The 24,245-nt window shown below is 36.9% G+C and overlaps 1 protein-coding gene across 9 annotated transcripts in view; it reads left to right on the top strand.

The window, feature by feature from the left end:
* The window catches only part of hipk1.L (homeodomain interacting protein kinase 1 L homeolog), a 51,323-nt gene that overhangs the window by 18,571 nt on the left and 8,507 nt on the right, over positions 1-24,245 (top strand). For 2 of the 9 annotated variants that reach the window (XM_018245259.2, XM_018245258.2), the window contains exons 4-11: positions 5,257-5,376; positions 6,425-6,511; positions 7,218-7,402; positions 8,775-8,958; positions 10,748-10,970; positions 11,351-11,475; positions 16,610-16,744; positions 23,943-24,085. In XM_018245259.2, coding sequence (XP_018100748.1) covers positions 5,257-5,376; positions 6,425-6,511; positions 7,218-7,402; positions 8,775-8,958; positions 10,748-10,970; positions 11,351-11,475; positions 16,610-16,744; positions 23,943-24,085 — 1,202 coding nt within the window. 9 annotated transcript variants of the gene reach the window in all.

The following is a 24,245-nucleotide window of genomic DNA, read 5'->3' as shown; positions in this document are numbered from 1 at the left end:
ATGCTGTCAATCTTCAGAAGAGAGTCAAACAGAATTACAACTTGCAATTGGCCACTATAAATACCTTTTCTCATGCTTGGACACACCTGCCTATAAAGGTCAAGGCTTAACAAGCTAATACAGCCAATTTGGTGTTGCCAGTAATCCGTATTGAGCGGTTACATGCATTCAAATTAGCAAAATTACAAGGGTACCCAAGTTTTGTACAGCCAGTTTTTCACATTTTATTTCATTTCATACAACTGAATACTGCTTCACTAAAAATCACCTAGTACAGAGATGTTCCTGGGAAATGTCACTGTTATGCAGGCTGAGAGGCGTTTCCAAACATTTTCATATGACTGTATCATATGAATATGACTGTATCTGAATGTATGATTTCCTACTTGTTTTCTAGTTTTCCTAATTAAAAAAAAACCTGTTCCTTTAGCATTAAACTGGAGGTAACCAGTGAAGTTGGTCTCCTTAAGGAGACCTAAAGCTTAAAGGGATACTGTAATGGGAAAAAAAAATTTTTTCAAAATGAATCCGTTAATAGTGCTACTCCAGCAGAATTCTGCACTGAAATCAATTTCTCAAAAGAGCAAACAGATTTTTTTATATTCAATTTAAAAATCTGACATGGGGCTAGACATTTTGTCAATTTCCCAGCTGCCCCCAGTCATGTGACTTGTGCCTGCACTATAGGAGAGAAATGCTTTCTGGCAGGCTGCTGTTTTTCCTTCTCAATGTAACCGAATGTGTCTCAGTGGGACATGGGTTTTTACTATTGAGTCCTGTTCTTAGATTTACCAGGCAGCTGTTATCTTGTGTTAGGGAGGGGGGGGGAAGGGAGGGGGTGATATCACTCCAACTTGCAGTACAGCAGTAAAAGAGTGATTGAAGTTTGTCAGAGCACAAGTCACATGACTTGGGGCAGCTGGGAAATTGACAACATGTCTAGCCCCATGTCAGATTTCAAAATTGAATATAAAAAAATCTGTTTGCTCTTTTGAGAAATGGATTTCAGTGCAGAATTCTGCTGGAGCAGCACTATTAACTGATTCATTTTGAAAAATTTTTTTCCCCCATGACCGTATCCTTTTAACTAAAGAAGTGGAGCTGAAAAGTTTACATTATATTTTGGTCGCTAGCAGCCCAATGTAACCACAGTCTTCTAGCCCCTGCAGCTCCCCATCTTCTTCTCTGCTGATTTACCGCACATACTCTGGGCTGATGTCCGTTACAAGAGCTTAGGGACCAACTCGTGATATGTTTACGTGCAATATAAGTGTCACAATTCAAGACTGCTCAGTAAATAAATACAGTTTATTAGTACTTGGCAGTTATGTAAGCCTACATCAGAATTTAATAATTAGCACTATAGCTTCTATGACAAGCTGGTGCAATAAGTTAAGAATATAAAATATGGGTTTTCTTACCATATTAATTTTTAGGGTTTAGTTCCCCTTTAAGCAGATTTTTTTTCAGTTTTGGCTAGGCATTCTTTGCAAAATCCAGTTGGGGATGCAATTTAGAGGTTGTAGGTATTTGTTTGCAAAAAGCTTGCAGCAGACTTGTCTCTGATAAGTAGAGATGCACTATTTTGGATTCGGCCGAACCCCCGAAACCTTTGCGAGAGATTCGGCCGAACCGGACCCTAATTTGCATATGCAAATTAGGGATGGGAAGGGGAAAACATTTTTTACTTCCTTGTTTTCTTACAAAAAATCACACGATATCCCGCCTGCCCCTAATTTGCCTATGCAAATTCGGATTCGGTTCGGCTGGGCAGAAGGATCCGGCCAAATCCTGCTGGATTCGGTGCATCCCCTACTAATAAGCAGGGATTACCTGTAATTTCAGTGCTGTTGTACACTAAGGGGCAGATTAATTAAGGGTCGAATTGAAAATTAAATTCAAAACTCTCAAATTCGAATTGGGAATTATCTAAACTCGATTTGTTTTAATTAGAATTTGAGATTTATCATACTCTGGCCCTTTAAAAACTCAATTTCAACTATTCGCCACCTAAAACCTGCTGAGTTCATGGAGAGGTCCAGTGACCATTTTTATGCTGTTAGTAGTAGGGATACATCGAGGCGCGTTCCAAGCATCAACGCCGCCTGAGTCGGCGTTCGCAATGCCGCCCCCAGGCTTACTTTAGGATTGCCGACGGGAGGTCCGGTGGGAGGCACATTGCTAGCGCAGAGTTTGAAGTATCGCTCTCTGCGCTAGAAAAGCCGAATTTACGGTTTAATAACCGGAAATTCAGCTCTTCGAGTTACACAATCGGCTTTTTGCCGCCTCTGGTAACTTCTGGGGAGCTGCCGTCTGAGGCAAGGTACTCACCTTGTCTCATGCCAGAAACGTCCCTGGATGCATCAAATCCACTATTTTAGATTCGGCCGAATCCTTTGTGAAAATTTTTTTTACTTTCTTGTTTTGTGATTAAAAAGTCACGCGATTTCCCTCCCTGCCCCAAATTTGCATATTCGAATTTGGTTCGGCCAGGCAGAAGGATTCATCTGAAACCTGCTGAATCCCGAACCGAATCCTGGATTCGGTGCATCCCTAGCTAGTAGCCATCCTGGCACTCGAATTGAGTTTATTCGAATCTAATTAGATTCGAGTTTTCGGGTCGGAAATATTAGTCTGAGTTTTAGAAATCCAATTTTTTTAACAAATAACCCCCATTCGAATTTTGAGTAAAATCGATTGAATAGAGTTTAAAAAAACTTCATATGAATTCAAGAAAACTTCATATGAGTTCAAGATTTTTTTAATAAATGTGCCTCTAACTGATCTGCCCATACCTATGTCTGCTGTGGCCTAAATTATTATACGTGTTCCCACGCACACAATGGCTAGCATTCGGCTATCTAGGATAAAATTATCTGATCTGTACTTGATTTAAAGGAGAACTAACCCCCCAATAAATGTCTCCATCCACAGGCATCAAATGAGCCCCCTATCTGCTCCCTCCCTGCAGGGTCTATTTCAATAAACTGTGCCTCTCATAGTAAAACTGACCTATACAAGCAGAAATGCACAGCGGAGCTAGCAGGCGCTCTTTAACTTTTTTTTTTAAATCAAGGTGGTAAACAATAAATAGCTCACATACTGGGTGGTTTCCTTTAACAGAGAAGCTACATGTGTTCTGAGAATCCTATCTGTAATGTGGGTGGGGTGGTTGATGGTTTTTCCTTAACTACGATAAGTTAGATTCAAAATGTGTTTTCCCCTGAAAGTGACATCAAGTGATAATTTTTCTTTTAAAGTTTTTAAAGTTTCTTTGCAATATTTGACTTCAGCTTTCTTTCTAGCACAGTTCCAAGAACCCTTTTTTCCATCTTTGCACTTTCTTTGGAAGATACTTTTTTTGCTCTTACTATGTTTTAATGCATTTCATTCACTGTTGTTCCCTTAGAAGGCAGAAACCAAAGGGCTGCAGACTCAATTTGTATCTTCTTTACACTCGTGAGAGTAGAGGCTATAAAAAATGCAAACCCATAGGTTCTTCGAAGGAAGACCGGTTTTGTTTCTTTTCTCATTTCAATAGAATATACAACATGCGGTATTAGCCGTATATAGAATTCAGATAGTAGTAATCTTCTCTTCTAGACATGCATTTTAGTTTCTTCTTATTAGATACTAATCTCAGGCTACTATTTCGTGTTTTGCTGGTTATTACCATGCACACAGTGGAGCACACTTTATTTAAAAATTAAAAATGTAGTGCTCATTTTTGAGCAATGTGAGTGGATTCCCAGCCAATTAGGGGCTAATAATATCATTTGACTGCTGTCACAAGTAGAAGAAGCCAAGTAGTATTTGCTTATTTTACTGTGCATGTTATTACATGGACTATGTTTATGTTCCACATTGTACTTGAAATAGAAAGATGCTACAAATTGTTTTACCTGTGTTTACAGCATATAGTACTATGTATCAAGTTTCAAATTAAAGGGATGTTCACCTTTCAAACACTTTTTTTTTTTCAGTTGTTTTCAGATTGTTCACCTGACCTTTTTTCAATTGCTTTCTGTTTTATTTTTGACTATTTTTTCTGAAATTTAAGTTTCAGAAAAAGTGTTTAAAGGGAACCCGTCACCCCAAAAAAAAAATATTCTAAATCCGATTTTTATCATGTTAGTCAAGCAAAATGAACTTTAATTACACTATATAAATTATTTGAATCTTGATTCCTTCAGTCTGGGAATTCATAATTATAGCAAGCAGGAAGGAGCCCTTTTATCATGTTAGTCATGCAAAATGAACTTTAATTACACTATATAAATTATTTGAATCTTGATTCCTTTAGTCTGGGAATTCATAATTATAGCAAGCAGGCAGGAGCCATTTTTTGGACACTGTTTTTAAGACAAACCTTGTATCATCTCAGAATCTTGTTTTTGCACCCGAATGGGGGACCTGATGTCCATCCCCATGGCCCTGGTTACACAATTAAATGGTGAAGAGAACGGGGGAATGTGGGGAGAGCAGTGACTGAATTGCTGAATGGAAAGTGAAAGTAATTTCTTGCCCCGCCTCCAAGGCATAGAGGGGAGGCAGGCAATATTTGATTGACAGCTGAGGGTTTTAAATGAGTTTACAACAGCTATGAATGCTTTAACAAAAAAAAAAAAGAATTTGGATTACATTTTTTTTATTTGAAAAGGACTTTTATTATAGAGCTTTTTATGTCTGGGGGACTGGTTCCGAACTGCTCTAATTTGCTAAATTAGTTGATACATTTTTCAGCAGCATCTGTGGAACCATTTTATGAATTCTAAAAGTTGCCTTTAATTAAACTCAGGGATTCTGGTCAGCAGGACCAAAGACAAAAAATGTATCAACTAATGTATCAGTTTAGAATAGTTTACATAGTCTAAAACCCCTCCCCCCGAGTTGCTTCAGAAAGACCATAAGAAGGTGAAAAATTTAACTTCAAACTCCGTATTAGAAAAACCGTCACAAATAGAAAATAGAAAGTAATTGAAAAAAGTGTTTATTTCTGTTGACCTATCTGAACAAAAATGAAGTGAATGTAGTGTCTGAAGGTGAACAACCCTATGAAATATCTACCCTTTAACACTCCCAACTCCCTAGATCAAGCTTTTTAGTCAATTGAACAGACCCATAGTATTTTGTTTTAACAACTGCTCTCCTCTTTATGCACAAAACCTTGTATTGTAGCTTTCAAAGTATTATTGACTTGCCTGTTGTGGATGTCGATAAATTGCAGATTTTAAATTGCGGTCATCTGTTTTTCAGATTCGATACATATCCCAGACTCAAGGCCTTCCAGCTGAATACCTTCTGAGTGCGGGAACAAAGACCTCCAGATTTTTCAATAGAAATCCAGACCTGGGCTACTCTTTGTGGAGGCTAAAGGTTTGATTAGAACTTTGAACCTTTCCTCAAAATGCTTTTCAAAATATCTTAAATAAATTGAGTCTGTTATATTTTGCCAGGTACCTTTATGTAGGATGCTTTGCACAATAGCAATGTTGCTTTTAGCTTGAGAGACTGATAATTAATCAAGGTTATTTACATTTTTGTTTAGCATGTGACAATTATTTTCAAGAGGCACCTTAGCCCAAAGGACCACAAAATATATATATGTTACATATGCATCGTCTTTGGGTAAGTCCACATTGGGCGTTTTGGGGAGATTTGGTCGCCTGGCGACTAATCGCCTCGTTTTTGTGGCGACCAATCTCCCCAAACACCTTCCCTGACTCTGCAATGAAAAAATGCTGGCGCTAATCACACTTGGAGGTTAGTTTTCTGAAGTTGCCCGAAGTTTTTTTTAATTTTAGCCGTCGCAGAGTCAGGGAAGGCATTTGGGGAGATTGGTCGCCGCAAAAACGAAGTGATTAGTCGCCAGGCGACCAAATCTCCCCAAAACGCCCTGTGTGGCCTGACCCTTATGTCAGTCTTATTCCTACTCATGCATCACTGCTTTTGGCAAAATATATGTTGAAGTAAGAAGGTCAGAGAGGTCATCCAAGGTATGCCTATTGCGAGTCTTTCATCAGCCCCCCCCCCCCCAAGCTATGAACATAAATTTAAAAAATGCAAAGTTTGTTTAGGGTTACTTATTGGATTCTTAAAAAAGGATTATCATAGGTCTACAGCACCAGTCAGAAATGTGTTTTTGCTTTGTGCCTTCGGGGCTATCATTATTTGTACATTTGGAATGTGTCTGTGATGTCATCAGTAAGAATCCAATGTTTATATTGTCTTAAGGGGAAGTTTGTAGGCCACTGTCTAGGTTTTTTTTTTTTTTACATTTGTGTCAAGGCACTTGAACGTCCTGCCTTGGGGCAGAGCTGTGCAACTGGTGGGCTCAAAGTCCCCAGCATGAATAGATTAAAAGTTATGTATATTTCACTCTTGAGATGTTCATAATAAATTAAATATTTCTTCACATATCTAGGCTCCAGATGAACATGAAATGGAAACTGGAATAAAATCGAAAGAGGCACGAAAGTATATCTTTAATTGCTTGGATGACATGGCTCAGGTGAGTGTACTAGATATTGAAAAAATAAGTGTGATAAAGGCAACACCCTCTTCTATCCAAATTATAAAAAAAAGTCAGGGGCATACAAAGCATACTGCAATATACAATGATTTAAACTACATAACCCTATGTACTAATGAAAAACGTATTCCACAAGACGGTAAATATTTATATAGATATACTTTATGTGGCAGAGAAATCGTGAATTAGATTTATATGTTTAGGTCATTTTGTTATTATTGTAATTATTATAAATTACAGCTATACTAGTAAATTTTGTGGGATTTGATATATATTCTGTCATATAACATGCTTGTTTATTTCTAAGATAGATCCCAATCAGTGTGATACTATGTTTGCTTTTTACTTATGCCCAGACAAGTTGCAGCAGTTTAGGGAGTGCTCCTCGGGTATTTTTTTTGGGAGGAGAAAGACCATACCTGCTTCTCTCTTATTTGGCATGACCTCTTCAAAAGAAACATTCAGCATTATGGGCTTTTAAGTAATCTGTAGGCCTGTGTTTAAAAAAAATCCCCTTTAGTCAAACATCTGCTTACCTATATATTGAAATTCTGGGAGCACCAGGGTATATACCTTATCGGCAAGCGTGTGCAGTACCCTTGGAATGTAGATCATCTGCACTCCCCCATTATCAACCTTGTAAATCTAGCAGTCTGTTAATACATATTTTTCTTCTTTTTGTAAGGTGAATATGTCTACAGATTTAGAGGGCACAGATATGTTGGCTGAGAAAGCAGACAGGAGGGAATATATTGACTTGTTGAACAAAATGTTAACCATTGATGCAGATAAGAGGATAACTCCACTGAAAACCTTAAACCATCCCTTTGTCACTATGACACACCTACTGGATTTCCCACATAGCAACCAGTAAGTATTTATATGACCGACTGGATGTTGTCTGTTTTTGTATTATAAGCAAATCTTTGTGTCCTTTGTGCAACAGTCACATTTTCTTTTAACATTGAAGATCTTTCAAATTAAGGTATTAAATAAATAATTTGATGCAAAAGACTTTAAGTGAGAATGTTATTGATGATTCACAATATGAAAACAAAATGCAAATTTAGTATTTATTATCTTAAAAGATCTCTAATTGCTCAGTGTAGAAATGATGGATCTAGTGGTTTATTTTCATATACATATAAAGGTAGGTACGAGATTACACTATTCTTACTCTTAAGAATATTTAACTGTATCTCTTGATATCACTGTAACCTTGGATATGATTCTTGTCCAAGAAGTCATCTAAGCCATAAAGACATTAATACAATCTGTGTCACAAGATCACCTGGCAGGGTATTCTACAACTTCACTAACCTTACAATTGAAATAGGTGGCCTCTTATTCCTTTTACCAAATTAATTGCACATCCTTGCACTTTTTCCAGCTCATTCATTTCCATAAGGATTAGCCCACAAATCTACACTTAATGCTCAAGATGAGGGACAGAGACAAAAACTTTTTATCCTTCAAGTTAATGCCCTTTTTTTAAACAAGACTGATTTTTCTTTAGTAGCCACGGACTGACACTACCTAGTGTTGCAATATTTGTTATAGACAAAAAAAAACTTAGAAGAATCCTTAGAAGAAACTGACTTATATATAACTCGCATTTACAGTTGAATTTTTTTCCCTTTTGAACTCCCATACATTTAAACTAAATTTCATTCTTTCGTAGATTTTACTTTGCTACAATACTGTAAAGGGGGAGTTTAAAGGACAAGGAAAGGCAAAAAATAATATCCCATTTTTACTTTAATGAAAAAGAAACCTATCTCCAATATACTTTAATTAAAAAATGTGTACCGTTTTTTTGACTGTATGCAGTGAAATTCTCCCTTCATTTACTGCTGTGAATAGGAATTGTCAAATGGTCCCTAACTGCTGAGCAGGGAAACAATCATACTTATGAACAGCAGGGGGAGCCCCCGCCTTACTTACCAGCCATGCAGAATTCAAGCAGCTTTGTTTATGATAATCCCTAAGCAGCCCAGACCACACTGAGCATATGCAGGGTCAGGCAAAGATGTTTAACAAAGTTACAAGATGACAGCCCCCTGTGGCCAAATTTGAAAGCATAAATAATTTGTTTTATTAGGCTTTGTGGTGCAGTGAGTTCATGCTTATGTTTCGTATACAAAATACAGCATTTCTAGCCTTATTCTATTTGACTTTCCTTGTCCTTTAATCACCAATGTGTATATTGGCATTTATTAAATATTTTGATGTCTCGTTCAAGAGAATTTCTTATTTTCCCTAGTGTGAAGTCCTGTTTTCAGAATATGGAGATATGTAAGAGAAGAAGTAATATGTATGATACCGTGAATCAGATCAAGAGTCCATTTACAACTCATGTTGCTCCTAACACAAGCACAAACTTGACTATGAGCTTCAACAACCAGCTTAACAGTGTGCACAATCAGGTAGAGGATGACATTAATCATACATTTTTGAAGGCAAATGTTGTTGGCAAAATTTGTAATTCAAGTATAGGATCCCTTATCCGGAAACCCGATATCCAGAAAGCTCCGAATTACGGAATGGCTGTCTCCCATAGACTTCATTTTATCCAAATAATCCAAATTTTTAAAAATGATTTCCTTTTTCTCTGTAATAAGAAAACATTAACTTGTACATGATCCCAACTAAGATATAATTAATCCCTATTGGAAGCAAAACCAGCCTATTGGGTTTATTTTATATTTACATGATTTTCTAGTAGACTTAAGGCATGAAGACCCAAATTACGGAAAGATCCATTATCCGGAAAACCCCAGGTCCCGAGCATTCTGGCTAACAGGTCCCATACCTGTACTTTTCAAATGTAATTGTATATACTCCAGCCCTTTTGCCTTCAGTGGTTTAAAGAGCCAAACATTTATTGAGTTTATGTAATATTTGTCTAGCCTCTGTTTTCCTTAAATGGACAATAAGGAGAGATTCCATTGCGCATTCTTTTTCATTTTTGCGGTAATACCCTTAACATAAGAATCAGTTCACAATTTTTCTGTATCCCAGCACTTTTGGCAGGATTGGGTCCAATCCCAAATATACATCTGGCTTTCAGTTAAAACCCCCTTGAAAGTGCAGTCTTTGGCCAGAGACCTCTTCATTTATATGTTACACATATGTGGAAATATTGATAGTCACAGTTGTAAGTATACCTGGGGCAGCACCCCAGTTTTCACCCCAGATCCCAAAGTAACTTAGATTCAAGATGGACTTCAAAATGTGTATAGGAGAACAGATTGGCATTTTCTCCAAATCTGACCCAAAATCTATAACTCAGACTGGACTACCTCTGCCAATGCATCCAGCCCCATCTGGGGTGGGGAGCTCCATATATTAGGAACCACTAAGTTAGTGAAAGCTGAATCATTCCCTGTAGACTGAGTATTATTATCTAGTAGTTTTCCATCATGTGGCCCTGGTCTCGATTAAATTTCCACAGTAGAATTTTTTAAATTTTTCTAAATGTATTTGTAAAGACCAATGATATGTAAATTTTAACATTTTATGAAAAGTAGTAGGGTAGGCAGATTTCTTATTAAGGTAATCAATGTCAGTATGTTCCACTACTCATATAGTTTTTAGCAAATCTTAAATTATAAGAAAGCTCACAAATAGATTGGCTTATTGCACAATATTTGTTGTGCAATAAATATAGGTATGTGAATTTTACAACAAATAACATTAAATATATGCTTACCAAAAGACAGTATTTTTTTTTTTTTAATTTTTTTCATTAGTTTCTTTAAAGATGGCCATGCACTTGAAATCTTATGTTAATATTCTATGATTTGGTCATTTGTGTAGATGGCCAAATAGCCCCCACAAACGTATCTGAGCAGAAGCAAGTAGGCTCAGAAGCTTCTCTTTTTAGCTTCTGCCAATGCCCCATCCATACACCAAAAAGGCACTGACAAAGGAAATTTTCAGTTTAGACAAAATGTGGTCTAATTCATTATGTTCCAGAGAAACAAGATGCGGGTATGCATTCTCTAGAAAATTATAGCAAAGAATGTGGTCAATAAATGCAGACTATACATAAATGCAGTCTGTCTAAATGAGAACAGAATATCTTGCTTATCTTTGGAGACATGACTCGCAGTAATGTTCTATTATTTTTTAGTAAAGTTCTGCTCTTTACTAAAGTGTTGCTATTAGAATTACACCTGGTATAACATCAAAATGTGTTCATATTGTTTGCAGGCTAGTGTTCTGGCTTCAAGCTCGACTGCTGCAGCTACTCTTTCCCTTGCCAACTCTGATGTCTCGCTGCTTAACTATCAGTCAGCATTATACCCACCAGCTGCTGGTCCAGTTACAGGAGTTACTCAGCAAAGTGTCTCTCTGCAGCCTGGAACAACTCAGCTGTGCACTCAAACTGATCCATTCCAACAGACGTTCATTGTCTGCCCTCCAGCTTTTCAAGGTATGCCTAGGAGGCTTCCTATATTTTGTATGCATGGGAAAGTACTTTGCATTGTTTATGTGCACTTGTGTCGTAGATTTCCAGTGGCTGAATGAATAAAACCTTTTTTTTTTTTTAAGCTCGATCAGTCAAGTCAGTTCTATAAGAATTTAGATTTTTTTATTTACCATATAGTAATTACTACGTAAAGTGATTTCTTTGTAGCTGAAAGTTTTCTAGAAATTAAGCAAATATGTGATAATAGTGACTTTTCAGATGAAAAATATACAGCATTAATTTGAGCCTCTCATAAGCAAAATATATAGTGTGTATATATGTGTTGGATAACCCTGCCAGTAGCCTTTGCTTTGTTTGTATATATCATTTGTGTGTTCTTCAAGCTGCTGGACTTCAAGCAACAACCAAGCATTCCGGGTTTCCAGTTCGAATGGACAATAGTGTTCCCATTGTTCCACAAGCTCCAGCTGCCCAGCCACTCCAGATCCAATCTGGAGTTCTAACACAGGTAATCTGTTTGGTTAGTCTAAGTAGTATACTGTGGCTTATTTCTAAGGAAAAAATGGGTTCAATCTATATAACTGCTGATACTGTTTATTTTTACTAAGCAAGTCAACAAATCGAGCAGTCAAAAACAGGGCTGCTTGTTAATTATTGTATTTATTAAAACTGATTAAATCAGATTGTATCCCTATACTAGAGCCTTGGACATTTTTGAAGAAAAAAAAAAACATTGGGCAGCAAAACAGTTTTTCACACATGGCATTTGTAGTATCAGTTGTGTTTTATTTTTTAACCTCATTGAGTAAATAATGCCATGTGTATTATTGGCCTATGATATTATCACACTGTAATCATTTTAGGGCTAACATCAAATGGACCAGTCCCAGGTTTGGCATTGTCCTTAGGGGCAACATCAAATGGACCAGTCCCAGGATTGACACTGTCTTAAATCCCTGCTTGTTCTATAAATTTTGCAATTAATTTGTGAAAGGGAACAGTTAGCCTCATGACATGAATCTAAATTCATTTTAATGCAGTACAGTAGCTTGTTTGCATTTGTTTTATGCTTTGGTGATTCCCCTGTCTTAATCCCATAGAGAGTGCAAGTAGTCATATTTTTCAATTCCTTATTTGAAATCCCTGCCTAACCTTTTAACCCATACTTTCAACTATTTGTTTTTATTAAATGGCATATTATTTCATTATCCAATATTGAAAACCGACAGCCAGACACATACTGCAAATAATCCAGTTAGCAATTACATTTGCATATATCTTTAAAATGTGTAAACACGTAATGCATATTGTAAGATTTCTTAGGATTACAGTTTTCTTTCATTATGCAAAAAAATCCTGACTACATTTTTTTCCTCTAGCCTAATAGCTTTGGTCTTAAAATACATGACAGCTTCCATTGATCTCAGAGAGCAATTGTCTAAAAATACACAAGCCTGCTTTTGTTTTGATTAAATTCCATTATTTAAAAAGCTTTTTAATACTGAAACATGGCCACTGAAACACCAGGCTTGGAAGTAAAGCACATTTTAATCAATTAGATTGCATGCTTTTATGTGTATGCACAACTCTACCTGTTTTAGTTTCACACTTGATGCCCTTCTTCATTTTATGTAATAATTACTGGAAGAAGGAAAATGTTGTTAATGCAGCTCTATACATTTAAACTACTAGCTACATATGTTCAATGCGTGTATAATCTGTTCTGTTTAAGAATTTATAACACGCAAGGTATTATAATATTCAGTGAGAGCGATTTGTAATGGGAGCCTGTTTAAACCATAAATTTGCTGCTGTTTGAATTAGTCAGTGAAGCCTGTAGCTGCTTATGAGAGAACCATTAGCAAATTGCTTTCATAAAACCCAAATAGTGAACAGTAGTGTCATTTTATGCTGCAGCATCTTCCTGTTTTTTTGAAAAACAAAACATGACCAAAAGTATGCATTCACCCTTAAAGGAGAAGCAAAGCTAATGAAGCAGTTTATTGCCAAGAGATTAGCCACAACAATTCAAGCTATAACACTATATTTATTCTGCAGAATGCTTTACCATACCAGAGTAAACAGCTCTAGAAGCTCTCTCTGTTTGTTTAGGATAGCAGCTGCCATATTGGCCTTGTGCGATATCACTTCCTGCCTGAGTCTCTCCCTTCTAACTCAAAGCTCTGGGCTCAGATTACAGCAGGGAGGGGAGAGAGCAGCAAACTGAGCATGCTCAAGCCCTAGCCCTGGAGGTTTAAACTGAAAAACAGTAAGTGTGAATGAAATGCTGTGTAAATTTTGACAGAGGATTCTGATTACTTTGAGGGTTTAAAGGTGTTTTTATATAGACCTTTATGATAAAGCTTACTTAATTTTAGCATTTCCTTCTCCATTAAAGAACTGACCTTAACATTTTAAGGAGCAGTGCTTACAATAACTGGTGCTAATTAAATCTGTATGAATTTCAGTGTGGCAATTATTTGTCATTGTAAAGATCAAGATTGTTCTTCTTGTGGGCCAATGTTTCTCATCCATCCGCTAAATATTTAACTGCTTGTGTTCTTTTGCAAGCAACCATCTGGAATAATCTGTTCGGGATTCAGGTGCTAATGTTTGACGATTCTCTTTGTACCGTTCCATAATCATAGCTTCCTGAAGACTCTAATCCTAGCACTTCATAGATACCCACTTCATAGTACAGTATTTATTCCTGTGACTCTAGCCTTGGGTGAATGGAATATGTGGGAGGGAAAAAAACTGGATGGAACAGTCTGGTGCAATTACACTAAGGGGCCTATTTGTCATGCGGTGTAGAACAACAATCGCCGGAAAAATGGTGTAAATAAATGGTGCCAAGTAAGTTCCAGTGAAAGTCATTCTTGAAAAAACGCATATTTTTATGCAGAGGTTTGCCTAGAATGCATACATAGCTTAGACAAATATGCAGTTTTTTACATAGGCCACTGGCAATGTGTGTTATATTTTGTTGCTCTTTTTTTAAATTTATTTATTTATAAATATGCCCCTAACTCTGGTTGCAACTGTAGACTTTATGGCGTAAAGTGCAATTTAAGGGAATAGGATGGATGGAGCTATACTACACCAGTGACTAGCTGCGCTGCATGGTTAATAGGTGCCAACTGTCTACTAGAATGAGGGCGTCTTCCAGTTAATTTAATACAAAACACTAGCTGCAGTTTGATATTCTGATCTGCAATAAAAACATTTTTTATGCAATAATTTGCATATCTTTTAAAAAGATTTTTACCTTTTCAAGGTTTTCTTCCAGCTAAATATTCTATACTGTTTTTTAGTTAACACTACACAAAATCTGACTTTGCATTTTCCAAATTGCTTAAGGGGAATTTAACGCTTGTATATTGCGATATTTAACAAACCTCTATTTCTTATGTTATTGTTGAAAGCAATTATTTCTTATTTAACTGTAGCATAATAAATATCTGAATGAAAAGCATGAAATAGGAGGGTGATTTAGACAAGCTGTTTGTTGACACAGATCTTCACCAGCTAAAGGTCGTTTGGTAGATCCCGATTAACCTTTTGGGCACCCCTGCTTTAGCCCTTTAAAGGAACAGTAACACCAAAAAATGTAAATGTTTTAAAGTAATGAAAATATCATGCAGTGTTGCCCTGCATTGGTAAAACTGATCTGTTTGCTTTAGAAAAACTACTATAGTTCATATAAACAAGCTGCTGTGTAGCAATGGTGGAAATCGAAAAACGACTATATGGCACAGGTTAACTAATGGATAACAGATAACACCATTAGACAGACAGACAGCTTATCTGCTATGTGAGCTTTTTCTCCTTTGAATGGCTGCCCCCATTGCTGCTTATTTATATAAACAATAGTAGTGTTTCTTAAGCAAACACAGCAGTTTTACCAGTGCAGGGCAACACTACATTATATTTTTGTTACTTTAAAACACTTTATTTTTGGACGTTACTGTTCCTTTAATGTAGTTAGGCTCTTGCAGGGTTAACTTAATCTTACACTTAATGATACACTGTTACCATTCGAAGCTTAGCCTTCACGGTTTTGTGATACATTCCAGGTATCGTAAAATAACTGACAAAGCCACATGTTGTAAATATGCATTAGCTAAATACATTTTGAAGCTAAATAAATTTTTTTTTTTTTTTTTTAATTTAATTTTTTTAAAAAAATGCATTAAATTGGGTATAAATATTAATGGCTGAAAAAATATTTATACACACTCGGCACAAGATGCCCTTGAAGCTGATAATTTGTGCAGTAGTGTTTAAGGGGTATCAAATTTGTTATAATAGTTCTTTACAGTTCAGATTAACTTGACAAACAAATGCTGGCCATATATGAACATATTTGGTAAACAGTTTGGCTTATTTTAGCCATACTGCCTATCCATCTCGGCAGAGGTGCAGTCTTGGTGGACTGAATGGCTCAAATGGAGGGGCTCCAGTTCAGACTACTGTACAAGTCAACCCTTGTCACCCAGACACACAAATCTGTTTAATAAAACTCCTTTTAAAATAAAACATGAAATCCAATTTCTATTTTTTATTAAAGCATTCGTAGCTGTTGTAAGCTCATTTAAAAATCTTAGCTGTCAATCAAATATTGGCTGCCCCTCCTCTATGTTTTAGGCATAGTGGCAGGGCAGACAATTAATTTCACTTTCCATTCAGCACTTCCTAGATGTCACTGCTCTCCACACATTACCCATTCTCTTAGTTCTGTAGCCAGTGCATGGGAATGGACAACGGGTCCCCACAATCAAGATTCTGAAATGATGCAAGGCTTGCCTTAATAACCGTGTCCACAAAATGGCTCCTACCTGCTTGCTATAATTATGAATTTCCAGACTGAAGGAAACAAGATTCAAATAATTTATTTAGTGTAACTAAAGTTTATTTTGCTTGACTAATGTGATAAAATAGGATTTTGAATAATTTTCTATGGTGACAGGTCCCCTTTAAGTAGTATTTTTTTTCCCTGTCCTTCGAAACAAAATAGTTTGACTGTATAGCCTTTTTTCATATATCTGCTCCCTACACAACGTGACGTTTATATTTATGTATGGGATCTGTTATTCAGAAACCCATTATCCAGAAAGCTCCACATTACGGAAAGGCCGTCTCCAAAAGACTCCATTATTATCAATAATCCAAATTATTAAAAATGATTTCATTTTTCTCTGTAGTAATAAAACAGTATCTGGTACTTGATCCGAACTAAGATATAATTACAGTAATCCTTATTGGAAGCAAAACCAGCCTATTTAATGTTTACATGATTTTCTAGTAGACTTAAAGTATGAAGATCTCAATAACGAAAGATCCATTATCTGGAAAAAAAAACCCCAGCTCCTGAGCATTCTGGATAACCGGTCCCATACCTGTATATTTATTTATTTTTTTAACATTTTGTTTACCTTAAATATTTTATCAAGTTTTATGGATTTGATTACAATGTCTCCATTTCCCCATATTGCTCCACAATGACCTGGTTTCTTTACACATTAAGTAGTCTCCATCTTTTAAGTTTGAAGAGCTCTGATCACCTTGTAGAAGGAGTTCCACTGGAGTTCTAATGGTATTGTAAAACCACTGTTTTATTCACTTCCTAATCTACGTTTCAGGGAAGCTGCACCCCACTAATGGTAGCAACTCTTCATCCACACGTAGCCACCATCACTCCGCAGTATGCGGTGCCATTTACCCTGAACTGCGCAGCCGGGCGGCCGGCGTTAGTTGAACAGACTGCTGCCGTACTGGTAATTTGTTTCACTTGAATGTGTACTCTAACAGTCTCTTATACATACTATTTTGTATTCCTTTCCTCCTGATAGACAACTTTTCAGAAGAGCATGGAAGCATGTGCTCCATCTTGTGGCTGTGTTCTTGCAACATTTTTAAGCAGCGCATTCTTAATGTTTACTTGTTTTCTTTATTTTATTCCTCCCAAATGATTTGCTGCGGTGCTGTCTGCCTCTTACATTTCAGCCTGGCTTTCTTTAAAGCAGCAGGGCTAATCGGGGAATTAATATTGGTTTTGCTTTCTACAGTGCAGCTTTTATCTTTTTCAACCAATGAGCTTGTATCTTTTCAAGGTTTCTCACAATAATATTTGTAATTCTGCAAAATAAGGAGCAAATTGTTTGGGTTACACATGCTGTGTTCTGGAGTTTACCATTCTTGATTCCTTTCAACTTGCTTACTCAACCTGTGTTTTAAACCTCTGAGTAGTGTGCACAAAATGACCATCTCTATTTACACCCCCCATAATATAGAAACCTTGCTTGAGGACAATGCTCTCTGGTCGAGAACCTGTTAGGCTTTTAACATGCATACATCCTGCCACGTTCTGCCTCTTTGCATGTTAGTTGGATCAGATTTTACACTGAGAACAAAATGCCCTGTTAAGCAGCTTGCGTATGCAAAGCATATGTGTGTTGTTTTGTTGGAGGCCATATTTTACAGGGTCTTGTAAGTTTCACTGTTTGTATACTGCATGATGTTGTTTGGCACAAGACTCCTAAAAATGTCAGTTACTTGTCTCTTGTGTTTTTTAGCAGCCTCCAACACAATTTTGTTAAACCAGTTTGTATTTTTTAAGGCAAATCAGCCTTCAGTCCACTTTTTTTTGAATGACCAGCTAAAGATTGGCATAGACTGAAAATTTGTTCAGTCAATGTGTTTATCATAGGGATGCACCGAATCCAGGACTCGGTTCTGGATTTGGCCAGGTTTCTGCCTTTTTCAGCAGGATTCGGCCAAATACTTCTGGCCGAACTGAATCCTAATTTGCATATGCAAATTAGGGGCAGAGAGGGAAATCGTGTGACTTTTGTCACAAAACAAGGAAGTAAAAAATGTTTTCAACTTCCCACCCCTAATTTGCATATGCAAATTAGGGTTCGTATTCGGCTGAATCCTTCGTGAACGATTCGGGGGTATGGCCGAATCCAAAATATTGGATTCGGTGCATCCCTAGTTTATCACCACTGCATAACCAGAGTGCCAGTGTGATCCATATGGTTCAGTGTCTTACTTAATGCAGATATTCCAGAAGTGGACAAATCAGCCACACTTGTCTGCCAGCAGTTGGGTCTAATAACTGAAAGAAAAGCTGTTTGGGGGTGCTCTGTTACCAATCGGGCTTTGACAGCAATTGGCAACCTGAAAAGGAGGGTAGAACTGAGCTTGCTGAGCCCCCAATTATTTGCCATAACTGTACAAGATAATGGATTATGAACCACATGGCTTCTTTAACTTAAATCTCAGATTAAACTATAGTTTTAAATTTTATATCTTAAAATGAAAACCCAACAAATAATGGGGCTAGAAACGCTGGACCATGTTTTCTGATTTTCTACAAACACAAAGGCACCACCTCCCTACAGTAGTGAAGACTGATGCAATTGCATTGTCTATACACTGAGCCTAGCAACTGTCTAATACACTAAGCGCAAAGTGAATTGTCTGTTGTCAAATTAACATTTATTTGGCATAAGATAAGGGTCACTGTTTTACTAATTACTAACTGCAACCCAATATTGTGCACTGCCTCACTTATGTAAGCTACTAACTAGACTGATTTATATATTTTGGTCAGACAAGCCAGCATTTTGGTCCTGTATATTAGCCAGTTAAGCTGGCCATAGATGTTGAGATTTTTAAAAGATCAGATCCTGATCATGAAACCACAATCTTCTCGGAACGATCGTACGAATTTACCATCAACTAAAAAGACCAATTTGCCAGGAAAACAAAGGGGAGCTGCCTGCTTGGCCCTGCAAACATAGATAGATTGCACTGGGACGACAAAGATTTTTTGACCTGGCCGATCAATTTCCTGACAGATGTCGGCTGAAAAATCGTAAGATGTACGATCGCTCGAATCCCACTAACTGCACGATAATTTCGAAGGATTGGTCGGGCTTCCCTAAAATCGGTCTTTCGCAAGAGAAATCTTGCGGACCTTAAGTTCCTGCATTGGTTTTAAGTGGCTGATTCGGCGGGTAATATAATATATTACTTTAAAAATTAAATTGTTTTTAAAGTAATAAAAATATAAGGCAGTGTAGTGCTGCACTGGTAAAACGATTGCGTTTGCTTTAGAAATACTACTATTAATTATATAAATAAGCTGCTATGCTATGTAGCAATTGGCGCAACCATTCAAAGGAGAAAAGGCAGATAGCAGATAAACTCTGCAGAACATAATGGTTTGGTATCTGTTATCCACTATTTAACCTGTGCCAAAAGCCTTTTTTCAATTTCTGCTATTGCTACACAGCAGCTTGTTTATATGAACTATAGTAGTGTTTCTGAAGCAAACACATACGTTTTACCAGCGCAGTGCAACAGGACATTATATTTTCATTACTTTAAAACACTTACATTTTTTTGCTTTTACCGTTCCTTTAAGCACGCTAGAGAACACTGAGCAAGTAAAGTGTCGCTTAAGACAGAAAAATGGCCTAAAAGTAGAAGAATTGTGTGCTGCGGGCATAACTTTAAAGGCATGGATGATTGTTGTCATAAGCCTAATACAGTAACATGTCCAGTGCATAAGCCTAATTCTTGCTTAGCTTCAGATCTTTAAATTACAGAGCACTGCACAGTTCTTGCTTTCTGTCCTATGCATCTTGCTGTTCTTGAATAATGTTGCTATCCGTTGCCTTATCAGCAGTGCATTACTGGCACCTTCAGCAGTATTATGTTTAGCTTCAGTCCTGCTTTCTAATCTGCCTTCAATAAGTGTTTTGTTTTAAATACAAAATGGCAGAACTTTCCACAGTCTCTCTAGCTGAAGCAATAAAGCAGCTTTCTCTGTCGCCTTAATGATACTGCTTCCTTGAGATGCTGAAATTATCCTTTTTTCTGTTAAAATTAAAGGTGAGCTAATTTTAGGTTCTAAGAGATTTTACAATGAAACCTCAGTTTTACATACCTCAGTTTTACATACCCTGATTTTAAGTTTCCTGCTGTTTTTCTGTAGTCCCAACAATATTTGATGCGTAATACATTTCCCTGATTTTCCACCATTTTTTTCTGGAACCCTGAAAAACGTAAAATGGGGGTTTCTACTGTATATATAGATTTGTTTAAAAAAATTGCCAAGTATAGATGGATGTTTGGCTACATATGATGCTGCACACCTAGGTAATTGGCTGAACTTGTATATATCAATCACAGAACAGATTTAAAACCTGGTAATACATCAAGTTTGAAAGGAGAACACCAAGGCTAATTAAAGTATAGCAAAAGTGCTGCTGAAAAAAATGATTGTATAGACATGAGGCAGGAGTTGTGTATAATAAAATTATAAAATAGTTTCAACCATAAATTTATAATTTGCTAATCCACCATATTCACATCAAGGTAAACACCATATGTACTGCCAGATAGTAACATCCTATGAAAAAAATACAACCAGGTTGTGGTTGTGTTATGGAGGCTTACAAAATTTCAGGATTTTAAATTTGCATAGATTCTCTGGAAAGCAAAGGATTTCAACTACCAGAACCCATCACTTCAACATGGAACAATGTGATGGAGGCTAAATTTTTAGGTCACACAAATAACTGCAGTAGTGTCATCTCCATCCCTCATATGGAATGCCTTATTAAAAGAGCAGGGAGCCTCCCATATAAGTGCTTTTTTTTTAATTGCTAATGAACTGTGCCCAGAACAGAGAGAAATAAATGCCTGAAGAAAATTTGTTCATGGCCATAAATTTTGAACTGCAAAATTCAGGAAGATGCCACTGAGGAGGTAGACTGAAGTTAACTCTCAAAGGGGAACTTTCACAAAAAATGAAAATTTAATATAAGCTGAAGTAAGAAACTTTCTAAATATAATCCATTAAAAATTCTGCATTGTTTCTGAAATAATCAAGTTTATTTTCACTATTCCTTTCTCAGCATCTGTTTCTCTGCATTCTGTCTTCATGCAGCAGTTGGGTTTCAGATGAGTGATAAAATATATCTTATAGGGGGAGGGCTCCCTTTCCTAGAAGATGTATTAGAGCTTAATCAAATAACCAGACCCGGATTCCTGACTTCCGCGCCCTGAGGTGGCTTCACGCCGAATGGACCTAGCGGACGCCACGTTGTAGGGTCCTAGCGCCTGGCAACTTCGCGCATGTGCCGCATCGCTGCTGATTATCGCTTTTTTAGAATGTGGTTGGGCGTCTTGCTGTCTGAGGGCCCCCAGTCTTTGTGGTCTCACCAGAAATCCGGGCCTGCAAATAACTGTTTCCAGTACAAACAAAATTAAACAAAATAACTGCCTTTTGCACAAATTCTGCATGTAGAGAGACAGGATTTCTGGTGATTTTAATAGAGTGATCTCTAATACATCTTTTAGGTAAAATGAGCCCCCCATATAAGATATATTGGATGATTTATTTGACACACAACTCCTAAATGAAGACAGAATGAGGAGAAACAGATGCTGAGAGAGAGATAGTAAAGATAAACTGGATTATTTCAGAAACAGTACAGAATTTTATGCTGAAGCAAATATTACATTTTCATTTTCGTGAAAGTTCCCCTTTAAAAAAAAAAAAAAAAGCAAAATAGTGTTTTTGTTTTTATTAATTCTAAACTGGGAAAACCTTCTCTACTGAAATAATTTCCTTGTGGTGTGTGTTATGTTTTTGTTTGTTCTGTTCTTGCCAGATACACGTGCAGGTTTTTGCCATATTTGTAAAAAGTTTCCTCTTTTTTTTTTTTTATTTTAAAGTGACATGTACCAGTCCAAGGCCGGACAGGCTCATGCACAAACCAAAGATCTTCTTTCCTTTACAAGTAATCTAACTGGCTCACCTTTAGTTTATAAATCAGCATATCGTGGATTAGACCACTTTTACTGCTTTGCATCGATCCATTGCTAAGCTTTGCATATTTTGTCCTTCCTTTGTCAAAACAGTTCGTCGCTTGGAACGCCAGATTTCTGCATCACGTTTGGGATGTCCGTTCTTGCTCTATATTAAACTATATGCTTTGTCTTGTGCAGGTGTTGGCTTTTTGGAAAAGAAGCATGTGTGAATTTTTAACATGCAACTTTACGTTTGTTTACATTTTACACTGCAAATTTTGTGTCTGAAGGCTTCTTGCCAGTACCATTCATTGGATGTGGATCTGTGGCTTGCAGAAATAAATCAGTCTTAATTCTCTGTATGGAAGTAGAAATGTTGTGCTGCAGAAGGTTTATCTTCGTTCAACAACCAGTTACGGTTTGCATAATGATGCTTTCTTTTGCTATTTCCTTATGCAAGTAAACCAACTTTTGCTTTGGCACTAGAATTATTTGGTATACATTTTTAGAATTAGTATATAAGCACTCATATTACAGAATTCGGGTCCGTTTCATGTTGCATTGGAGCTCATATGTTTTCTAAAGCCTGAAGCTGCTATGTTGACATAGATGCCAAATCATCATCATCATTTATTTATATAGCGCTGTCAAGATACGCAGTGCTTTGGATCTTTGCCTCACCAAGTGGTGGACCAAATTAAATAGATCTAAATTTTAAGATCCTGTATCAGTGATTTAATCCCATGGAGGGCTATTAAGTGTCATTGGCCACCGGGCAACATCCATGGAGCATTCTATCCTGCTGGATAAATTGCTAAGCATTCCCTAATTTAAATATGAATGAGAGATGGGATTATTTTGGGCCCATGCATTTGGCCCCGCAAGAAAAGCGCTGATTTTTTGTTATTGTTACTTCGAGGCAAGCTGCATACAGGGGAAATGTTTTCACTGATTTGGCTAAATGTGCAGCAGATATCCCTTTAATTCAAAGTGTGCCCAGTTTGCTATTAACAGCACAGGTATGGGATCCATTATCCCAAAGTCCATTATCCAGATACCTCTCCCATAGACTCTGTTATAATCAAATAATCAAATTTTTTTTAAATTATTTCCTTTTTCTCTGTAATAATAAAACGGTAATAAAATCAGTAGTTTAGGGTCTGCAAGTACAAATTGATAACTCGCCACACAAGAGAAGAGGCCCAGGTGCACCGCCCCGAGCCCTCAGCACAGGGAGCGGACAAACCGAAAAAAAACTTTGGAGCGGCACGCAAAGAAGGCAATCTTCCACCAGGCAAATACATTCAAAGTGAAGAGTTTGTGTCCACAGCCTTACGCGTTTTGTGATAAACACAGCCTATGCTTAAGTGTTTATCAAGAAATGCGTAAGGCTGTGGACACAAACTCTTCACTTTGAATTTATTTGCCTGGTGGAAGATTGGAGCAGGCACTCAATGAAGGCAGCGTTTTTTCAATAATAAAACAGTACCTTGTACTTGATCCAAACTAAGATATAATTAATCCCAATTGAAAGCAAAACCAGACCATGGAGTTTATTTAATGTTTACATGATTTTCTAGTAGACATTCTGGATAACAGGTCCCATACCTGTACTTTTATTCCAATGGACACCACATACAAAAAACTTGCAAGCTTAAAGCATAGCTAGCCTTATTGTAAAAAGAAATCACATTTATATTTGCTAGAAATAGATTTGACCTGTAAAATGTGTCCAGTTAATCTACAAATAGCTCCCATGGCGGTAACTAAATAAATAAGCAATATTTTTGTATGATTACTGCATCCGTTTTAAATGGGCACTGAGGAAAACTAGAATGCAGTCACCTAATTTGGAAGTCACACTGCTCCATAAATGCATTTCATGTATTTTCATTTGAGCAGACCGCTAATATAAATATATATATGTATATGTGCTTGGCTTCAGTAAAGAACAGACCTTTCTGCAGTACTATACATTATACCAATTTCTCTTTTTTTTTTTTTTTTTTTAAATCTATATATGAGAGTTATCTCTGCAAGGCAACAATCCGCAGGTGCATGGGGCGGTCTGGCATAAATATTTTTTTCCATAATCTTGGTTAAGAAAAAGTCTGTTTGTGTCTTCCCCTCCCAACTCTCTTTCAGCAGGCATGGCCTGGCGGAACACAGCAGATATTGCTGCCCTCTACTTGGCAGCAGCTTCCTGGTGTAGCATTGCACAACTCTGTTCAGCCAACCGCCATGATTCCAGAGACAATTGGGAATAACCAGCAGCTTACAGACTGGAGGTATAGTGTTGCTTGCTAAACTAAATTAGCTTTTGCTTTTACATGAGGACGTTTTTCTAATAGTCTAGAAGCAAATGTAGAGTTTGAAAAATTAATCTGTCCAAAAAGCTCAATGAAACAGAAAAAAATATTTTTTTTCTTACATTTCAACTCTGATTTT

Source organism: Xenopus laevis, chromosome 2L (genome assembly GCF_017654675.1).
Source record: "Xenopus laevis strain J_2021 chromosome 2L, Xenopus_laevis_v10.1, whole genome shotgun sequence".
NCBI lineage: Eukaryota > Metazoa > Chordata > Amphibia > Anura > Pipidae > Xenopus > Xenopus laevis.
The sequence above is the reverse complement of the archived record's forward strand: the minus strand, read 5'-3'. Positions and strand labels throughout refer to the sequence as shown.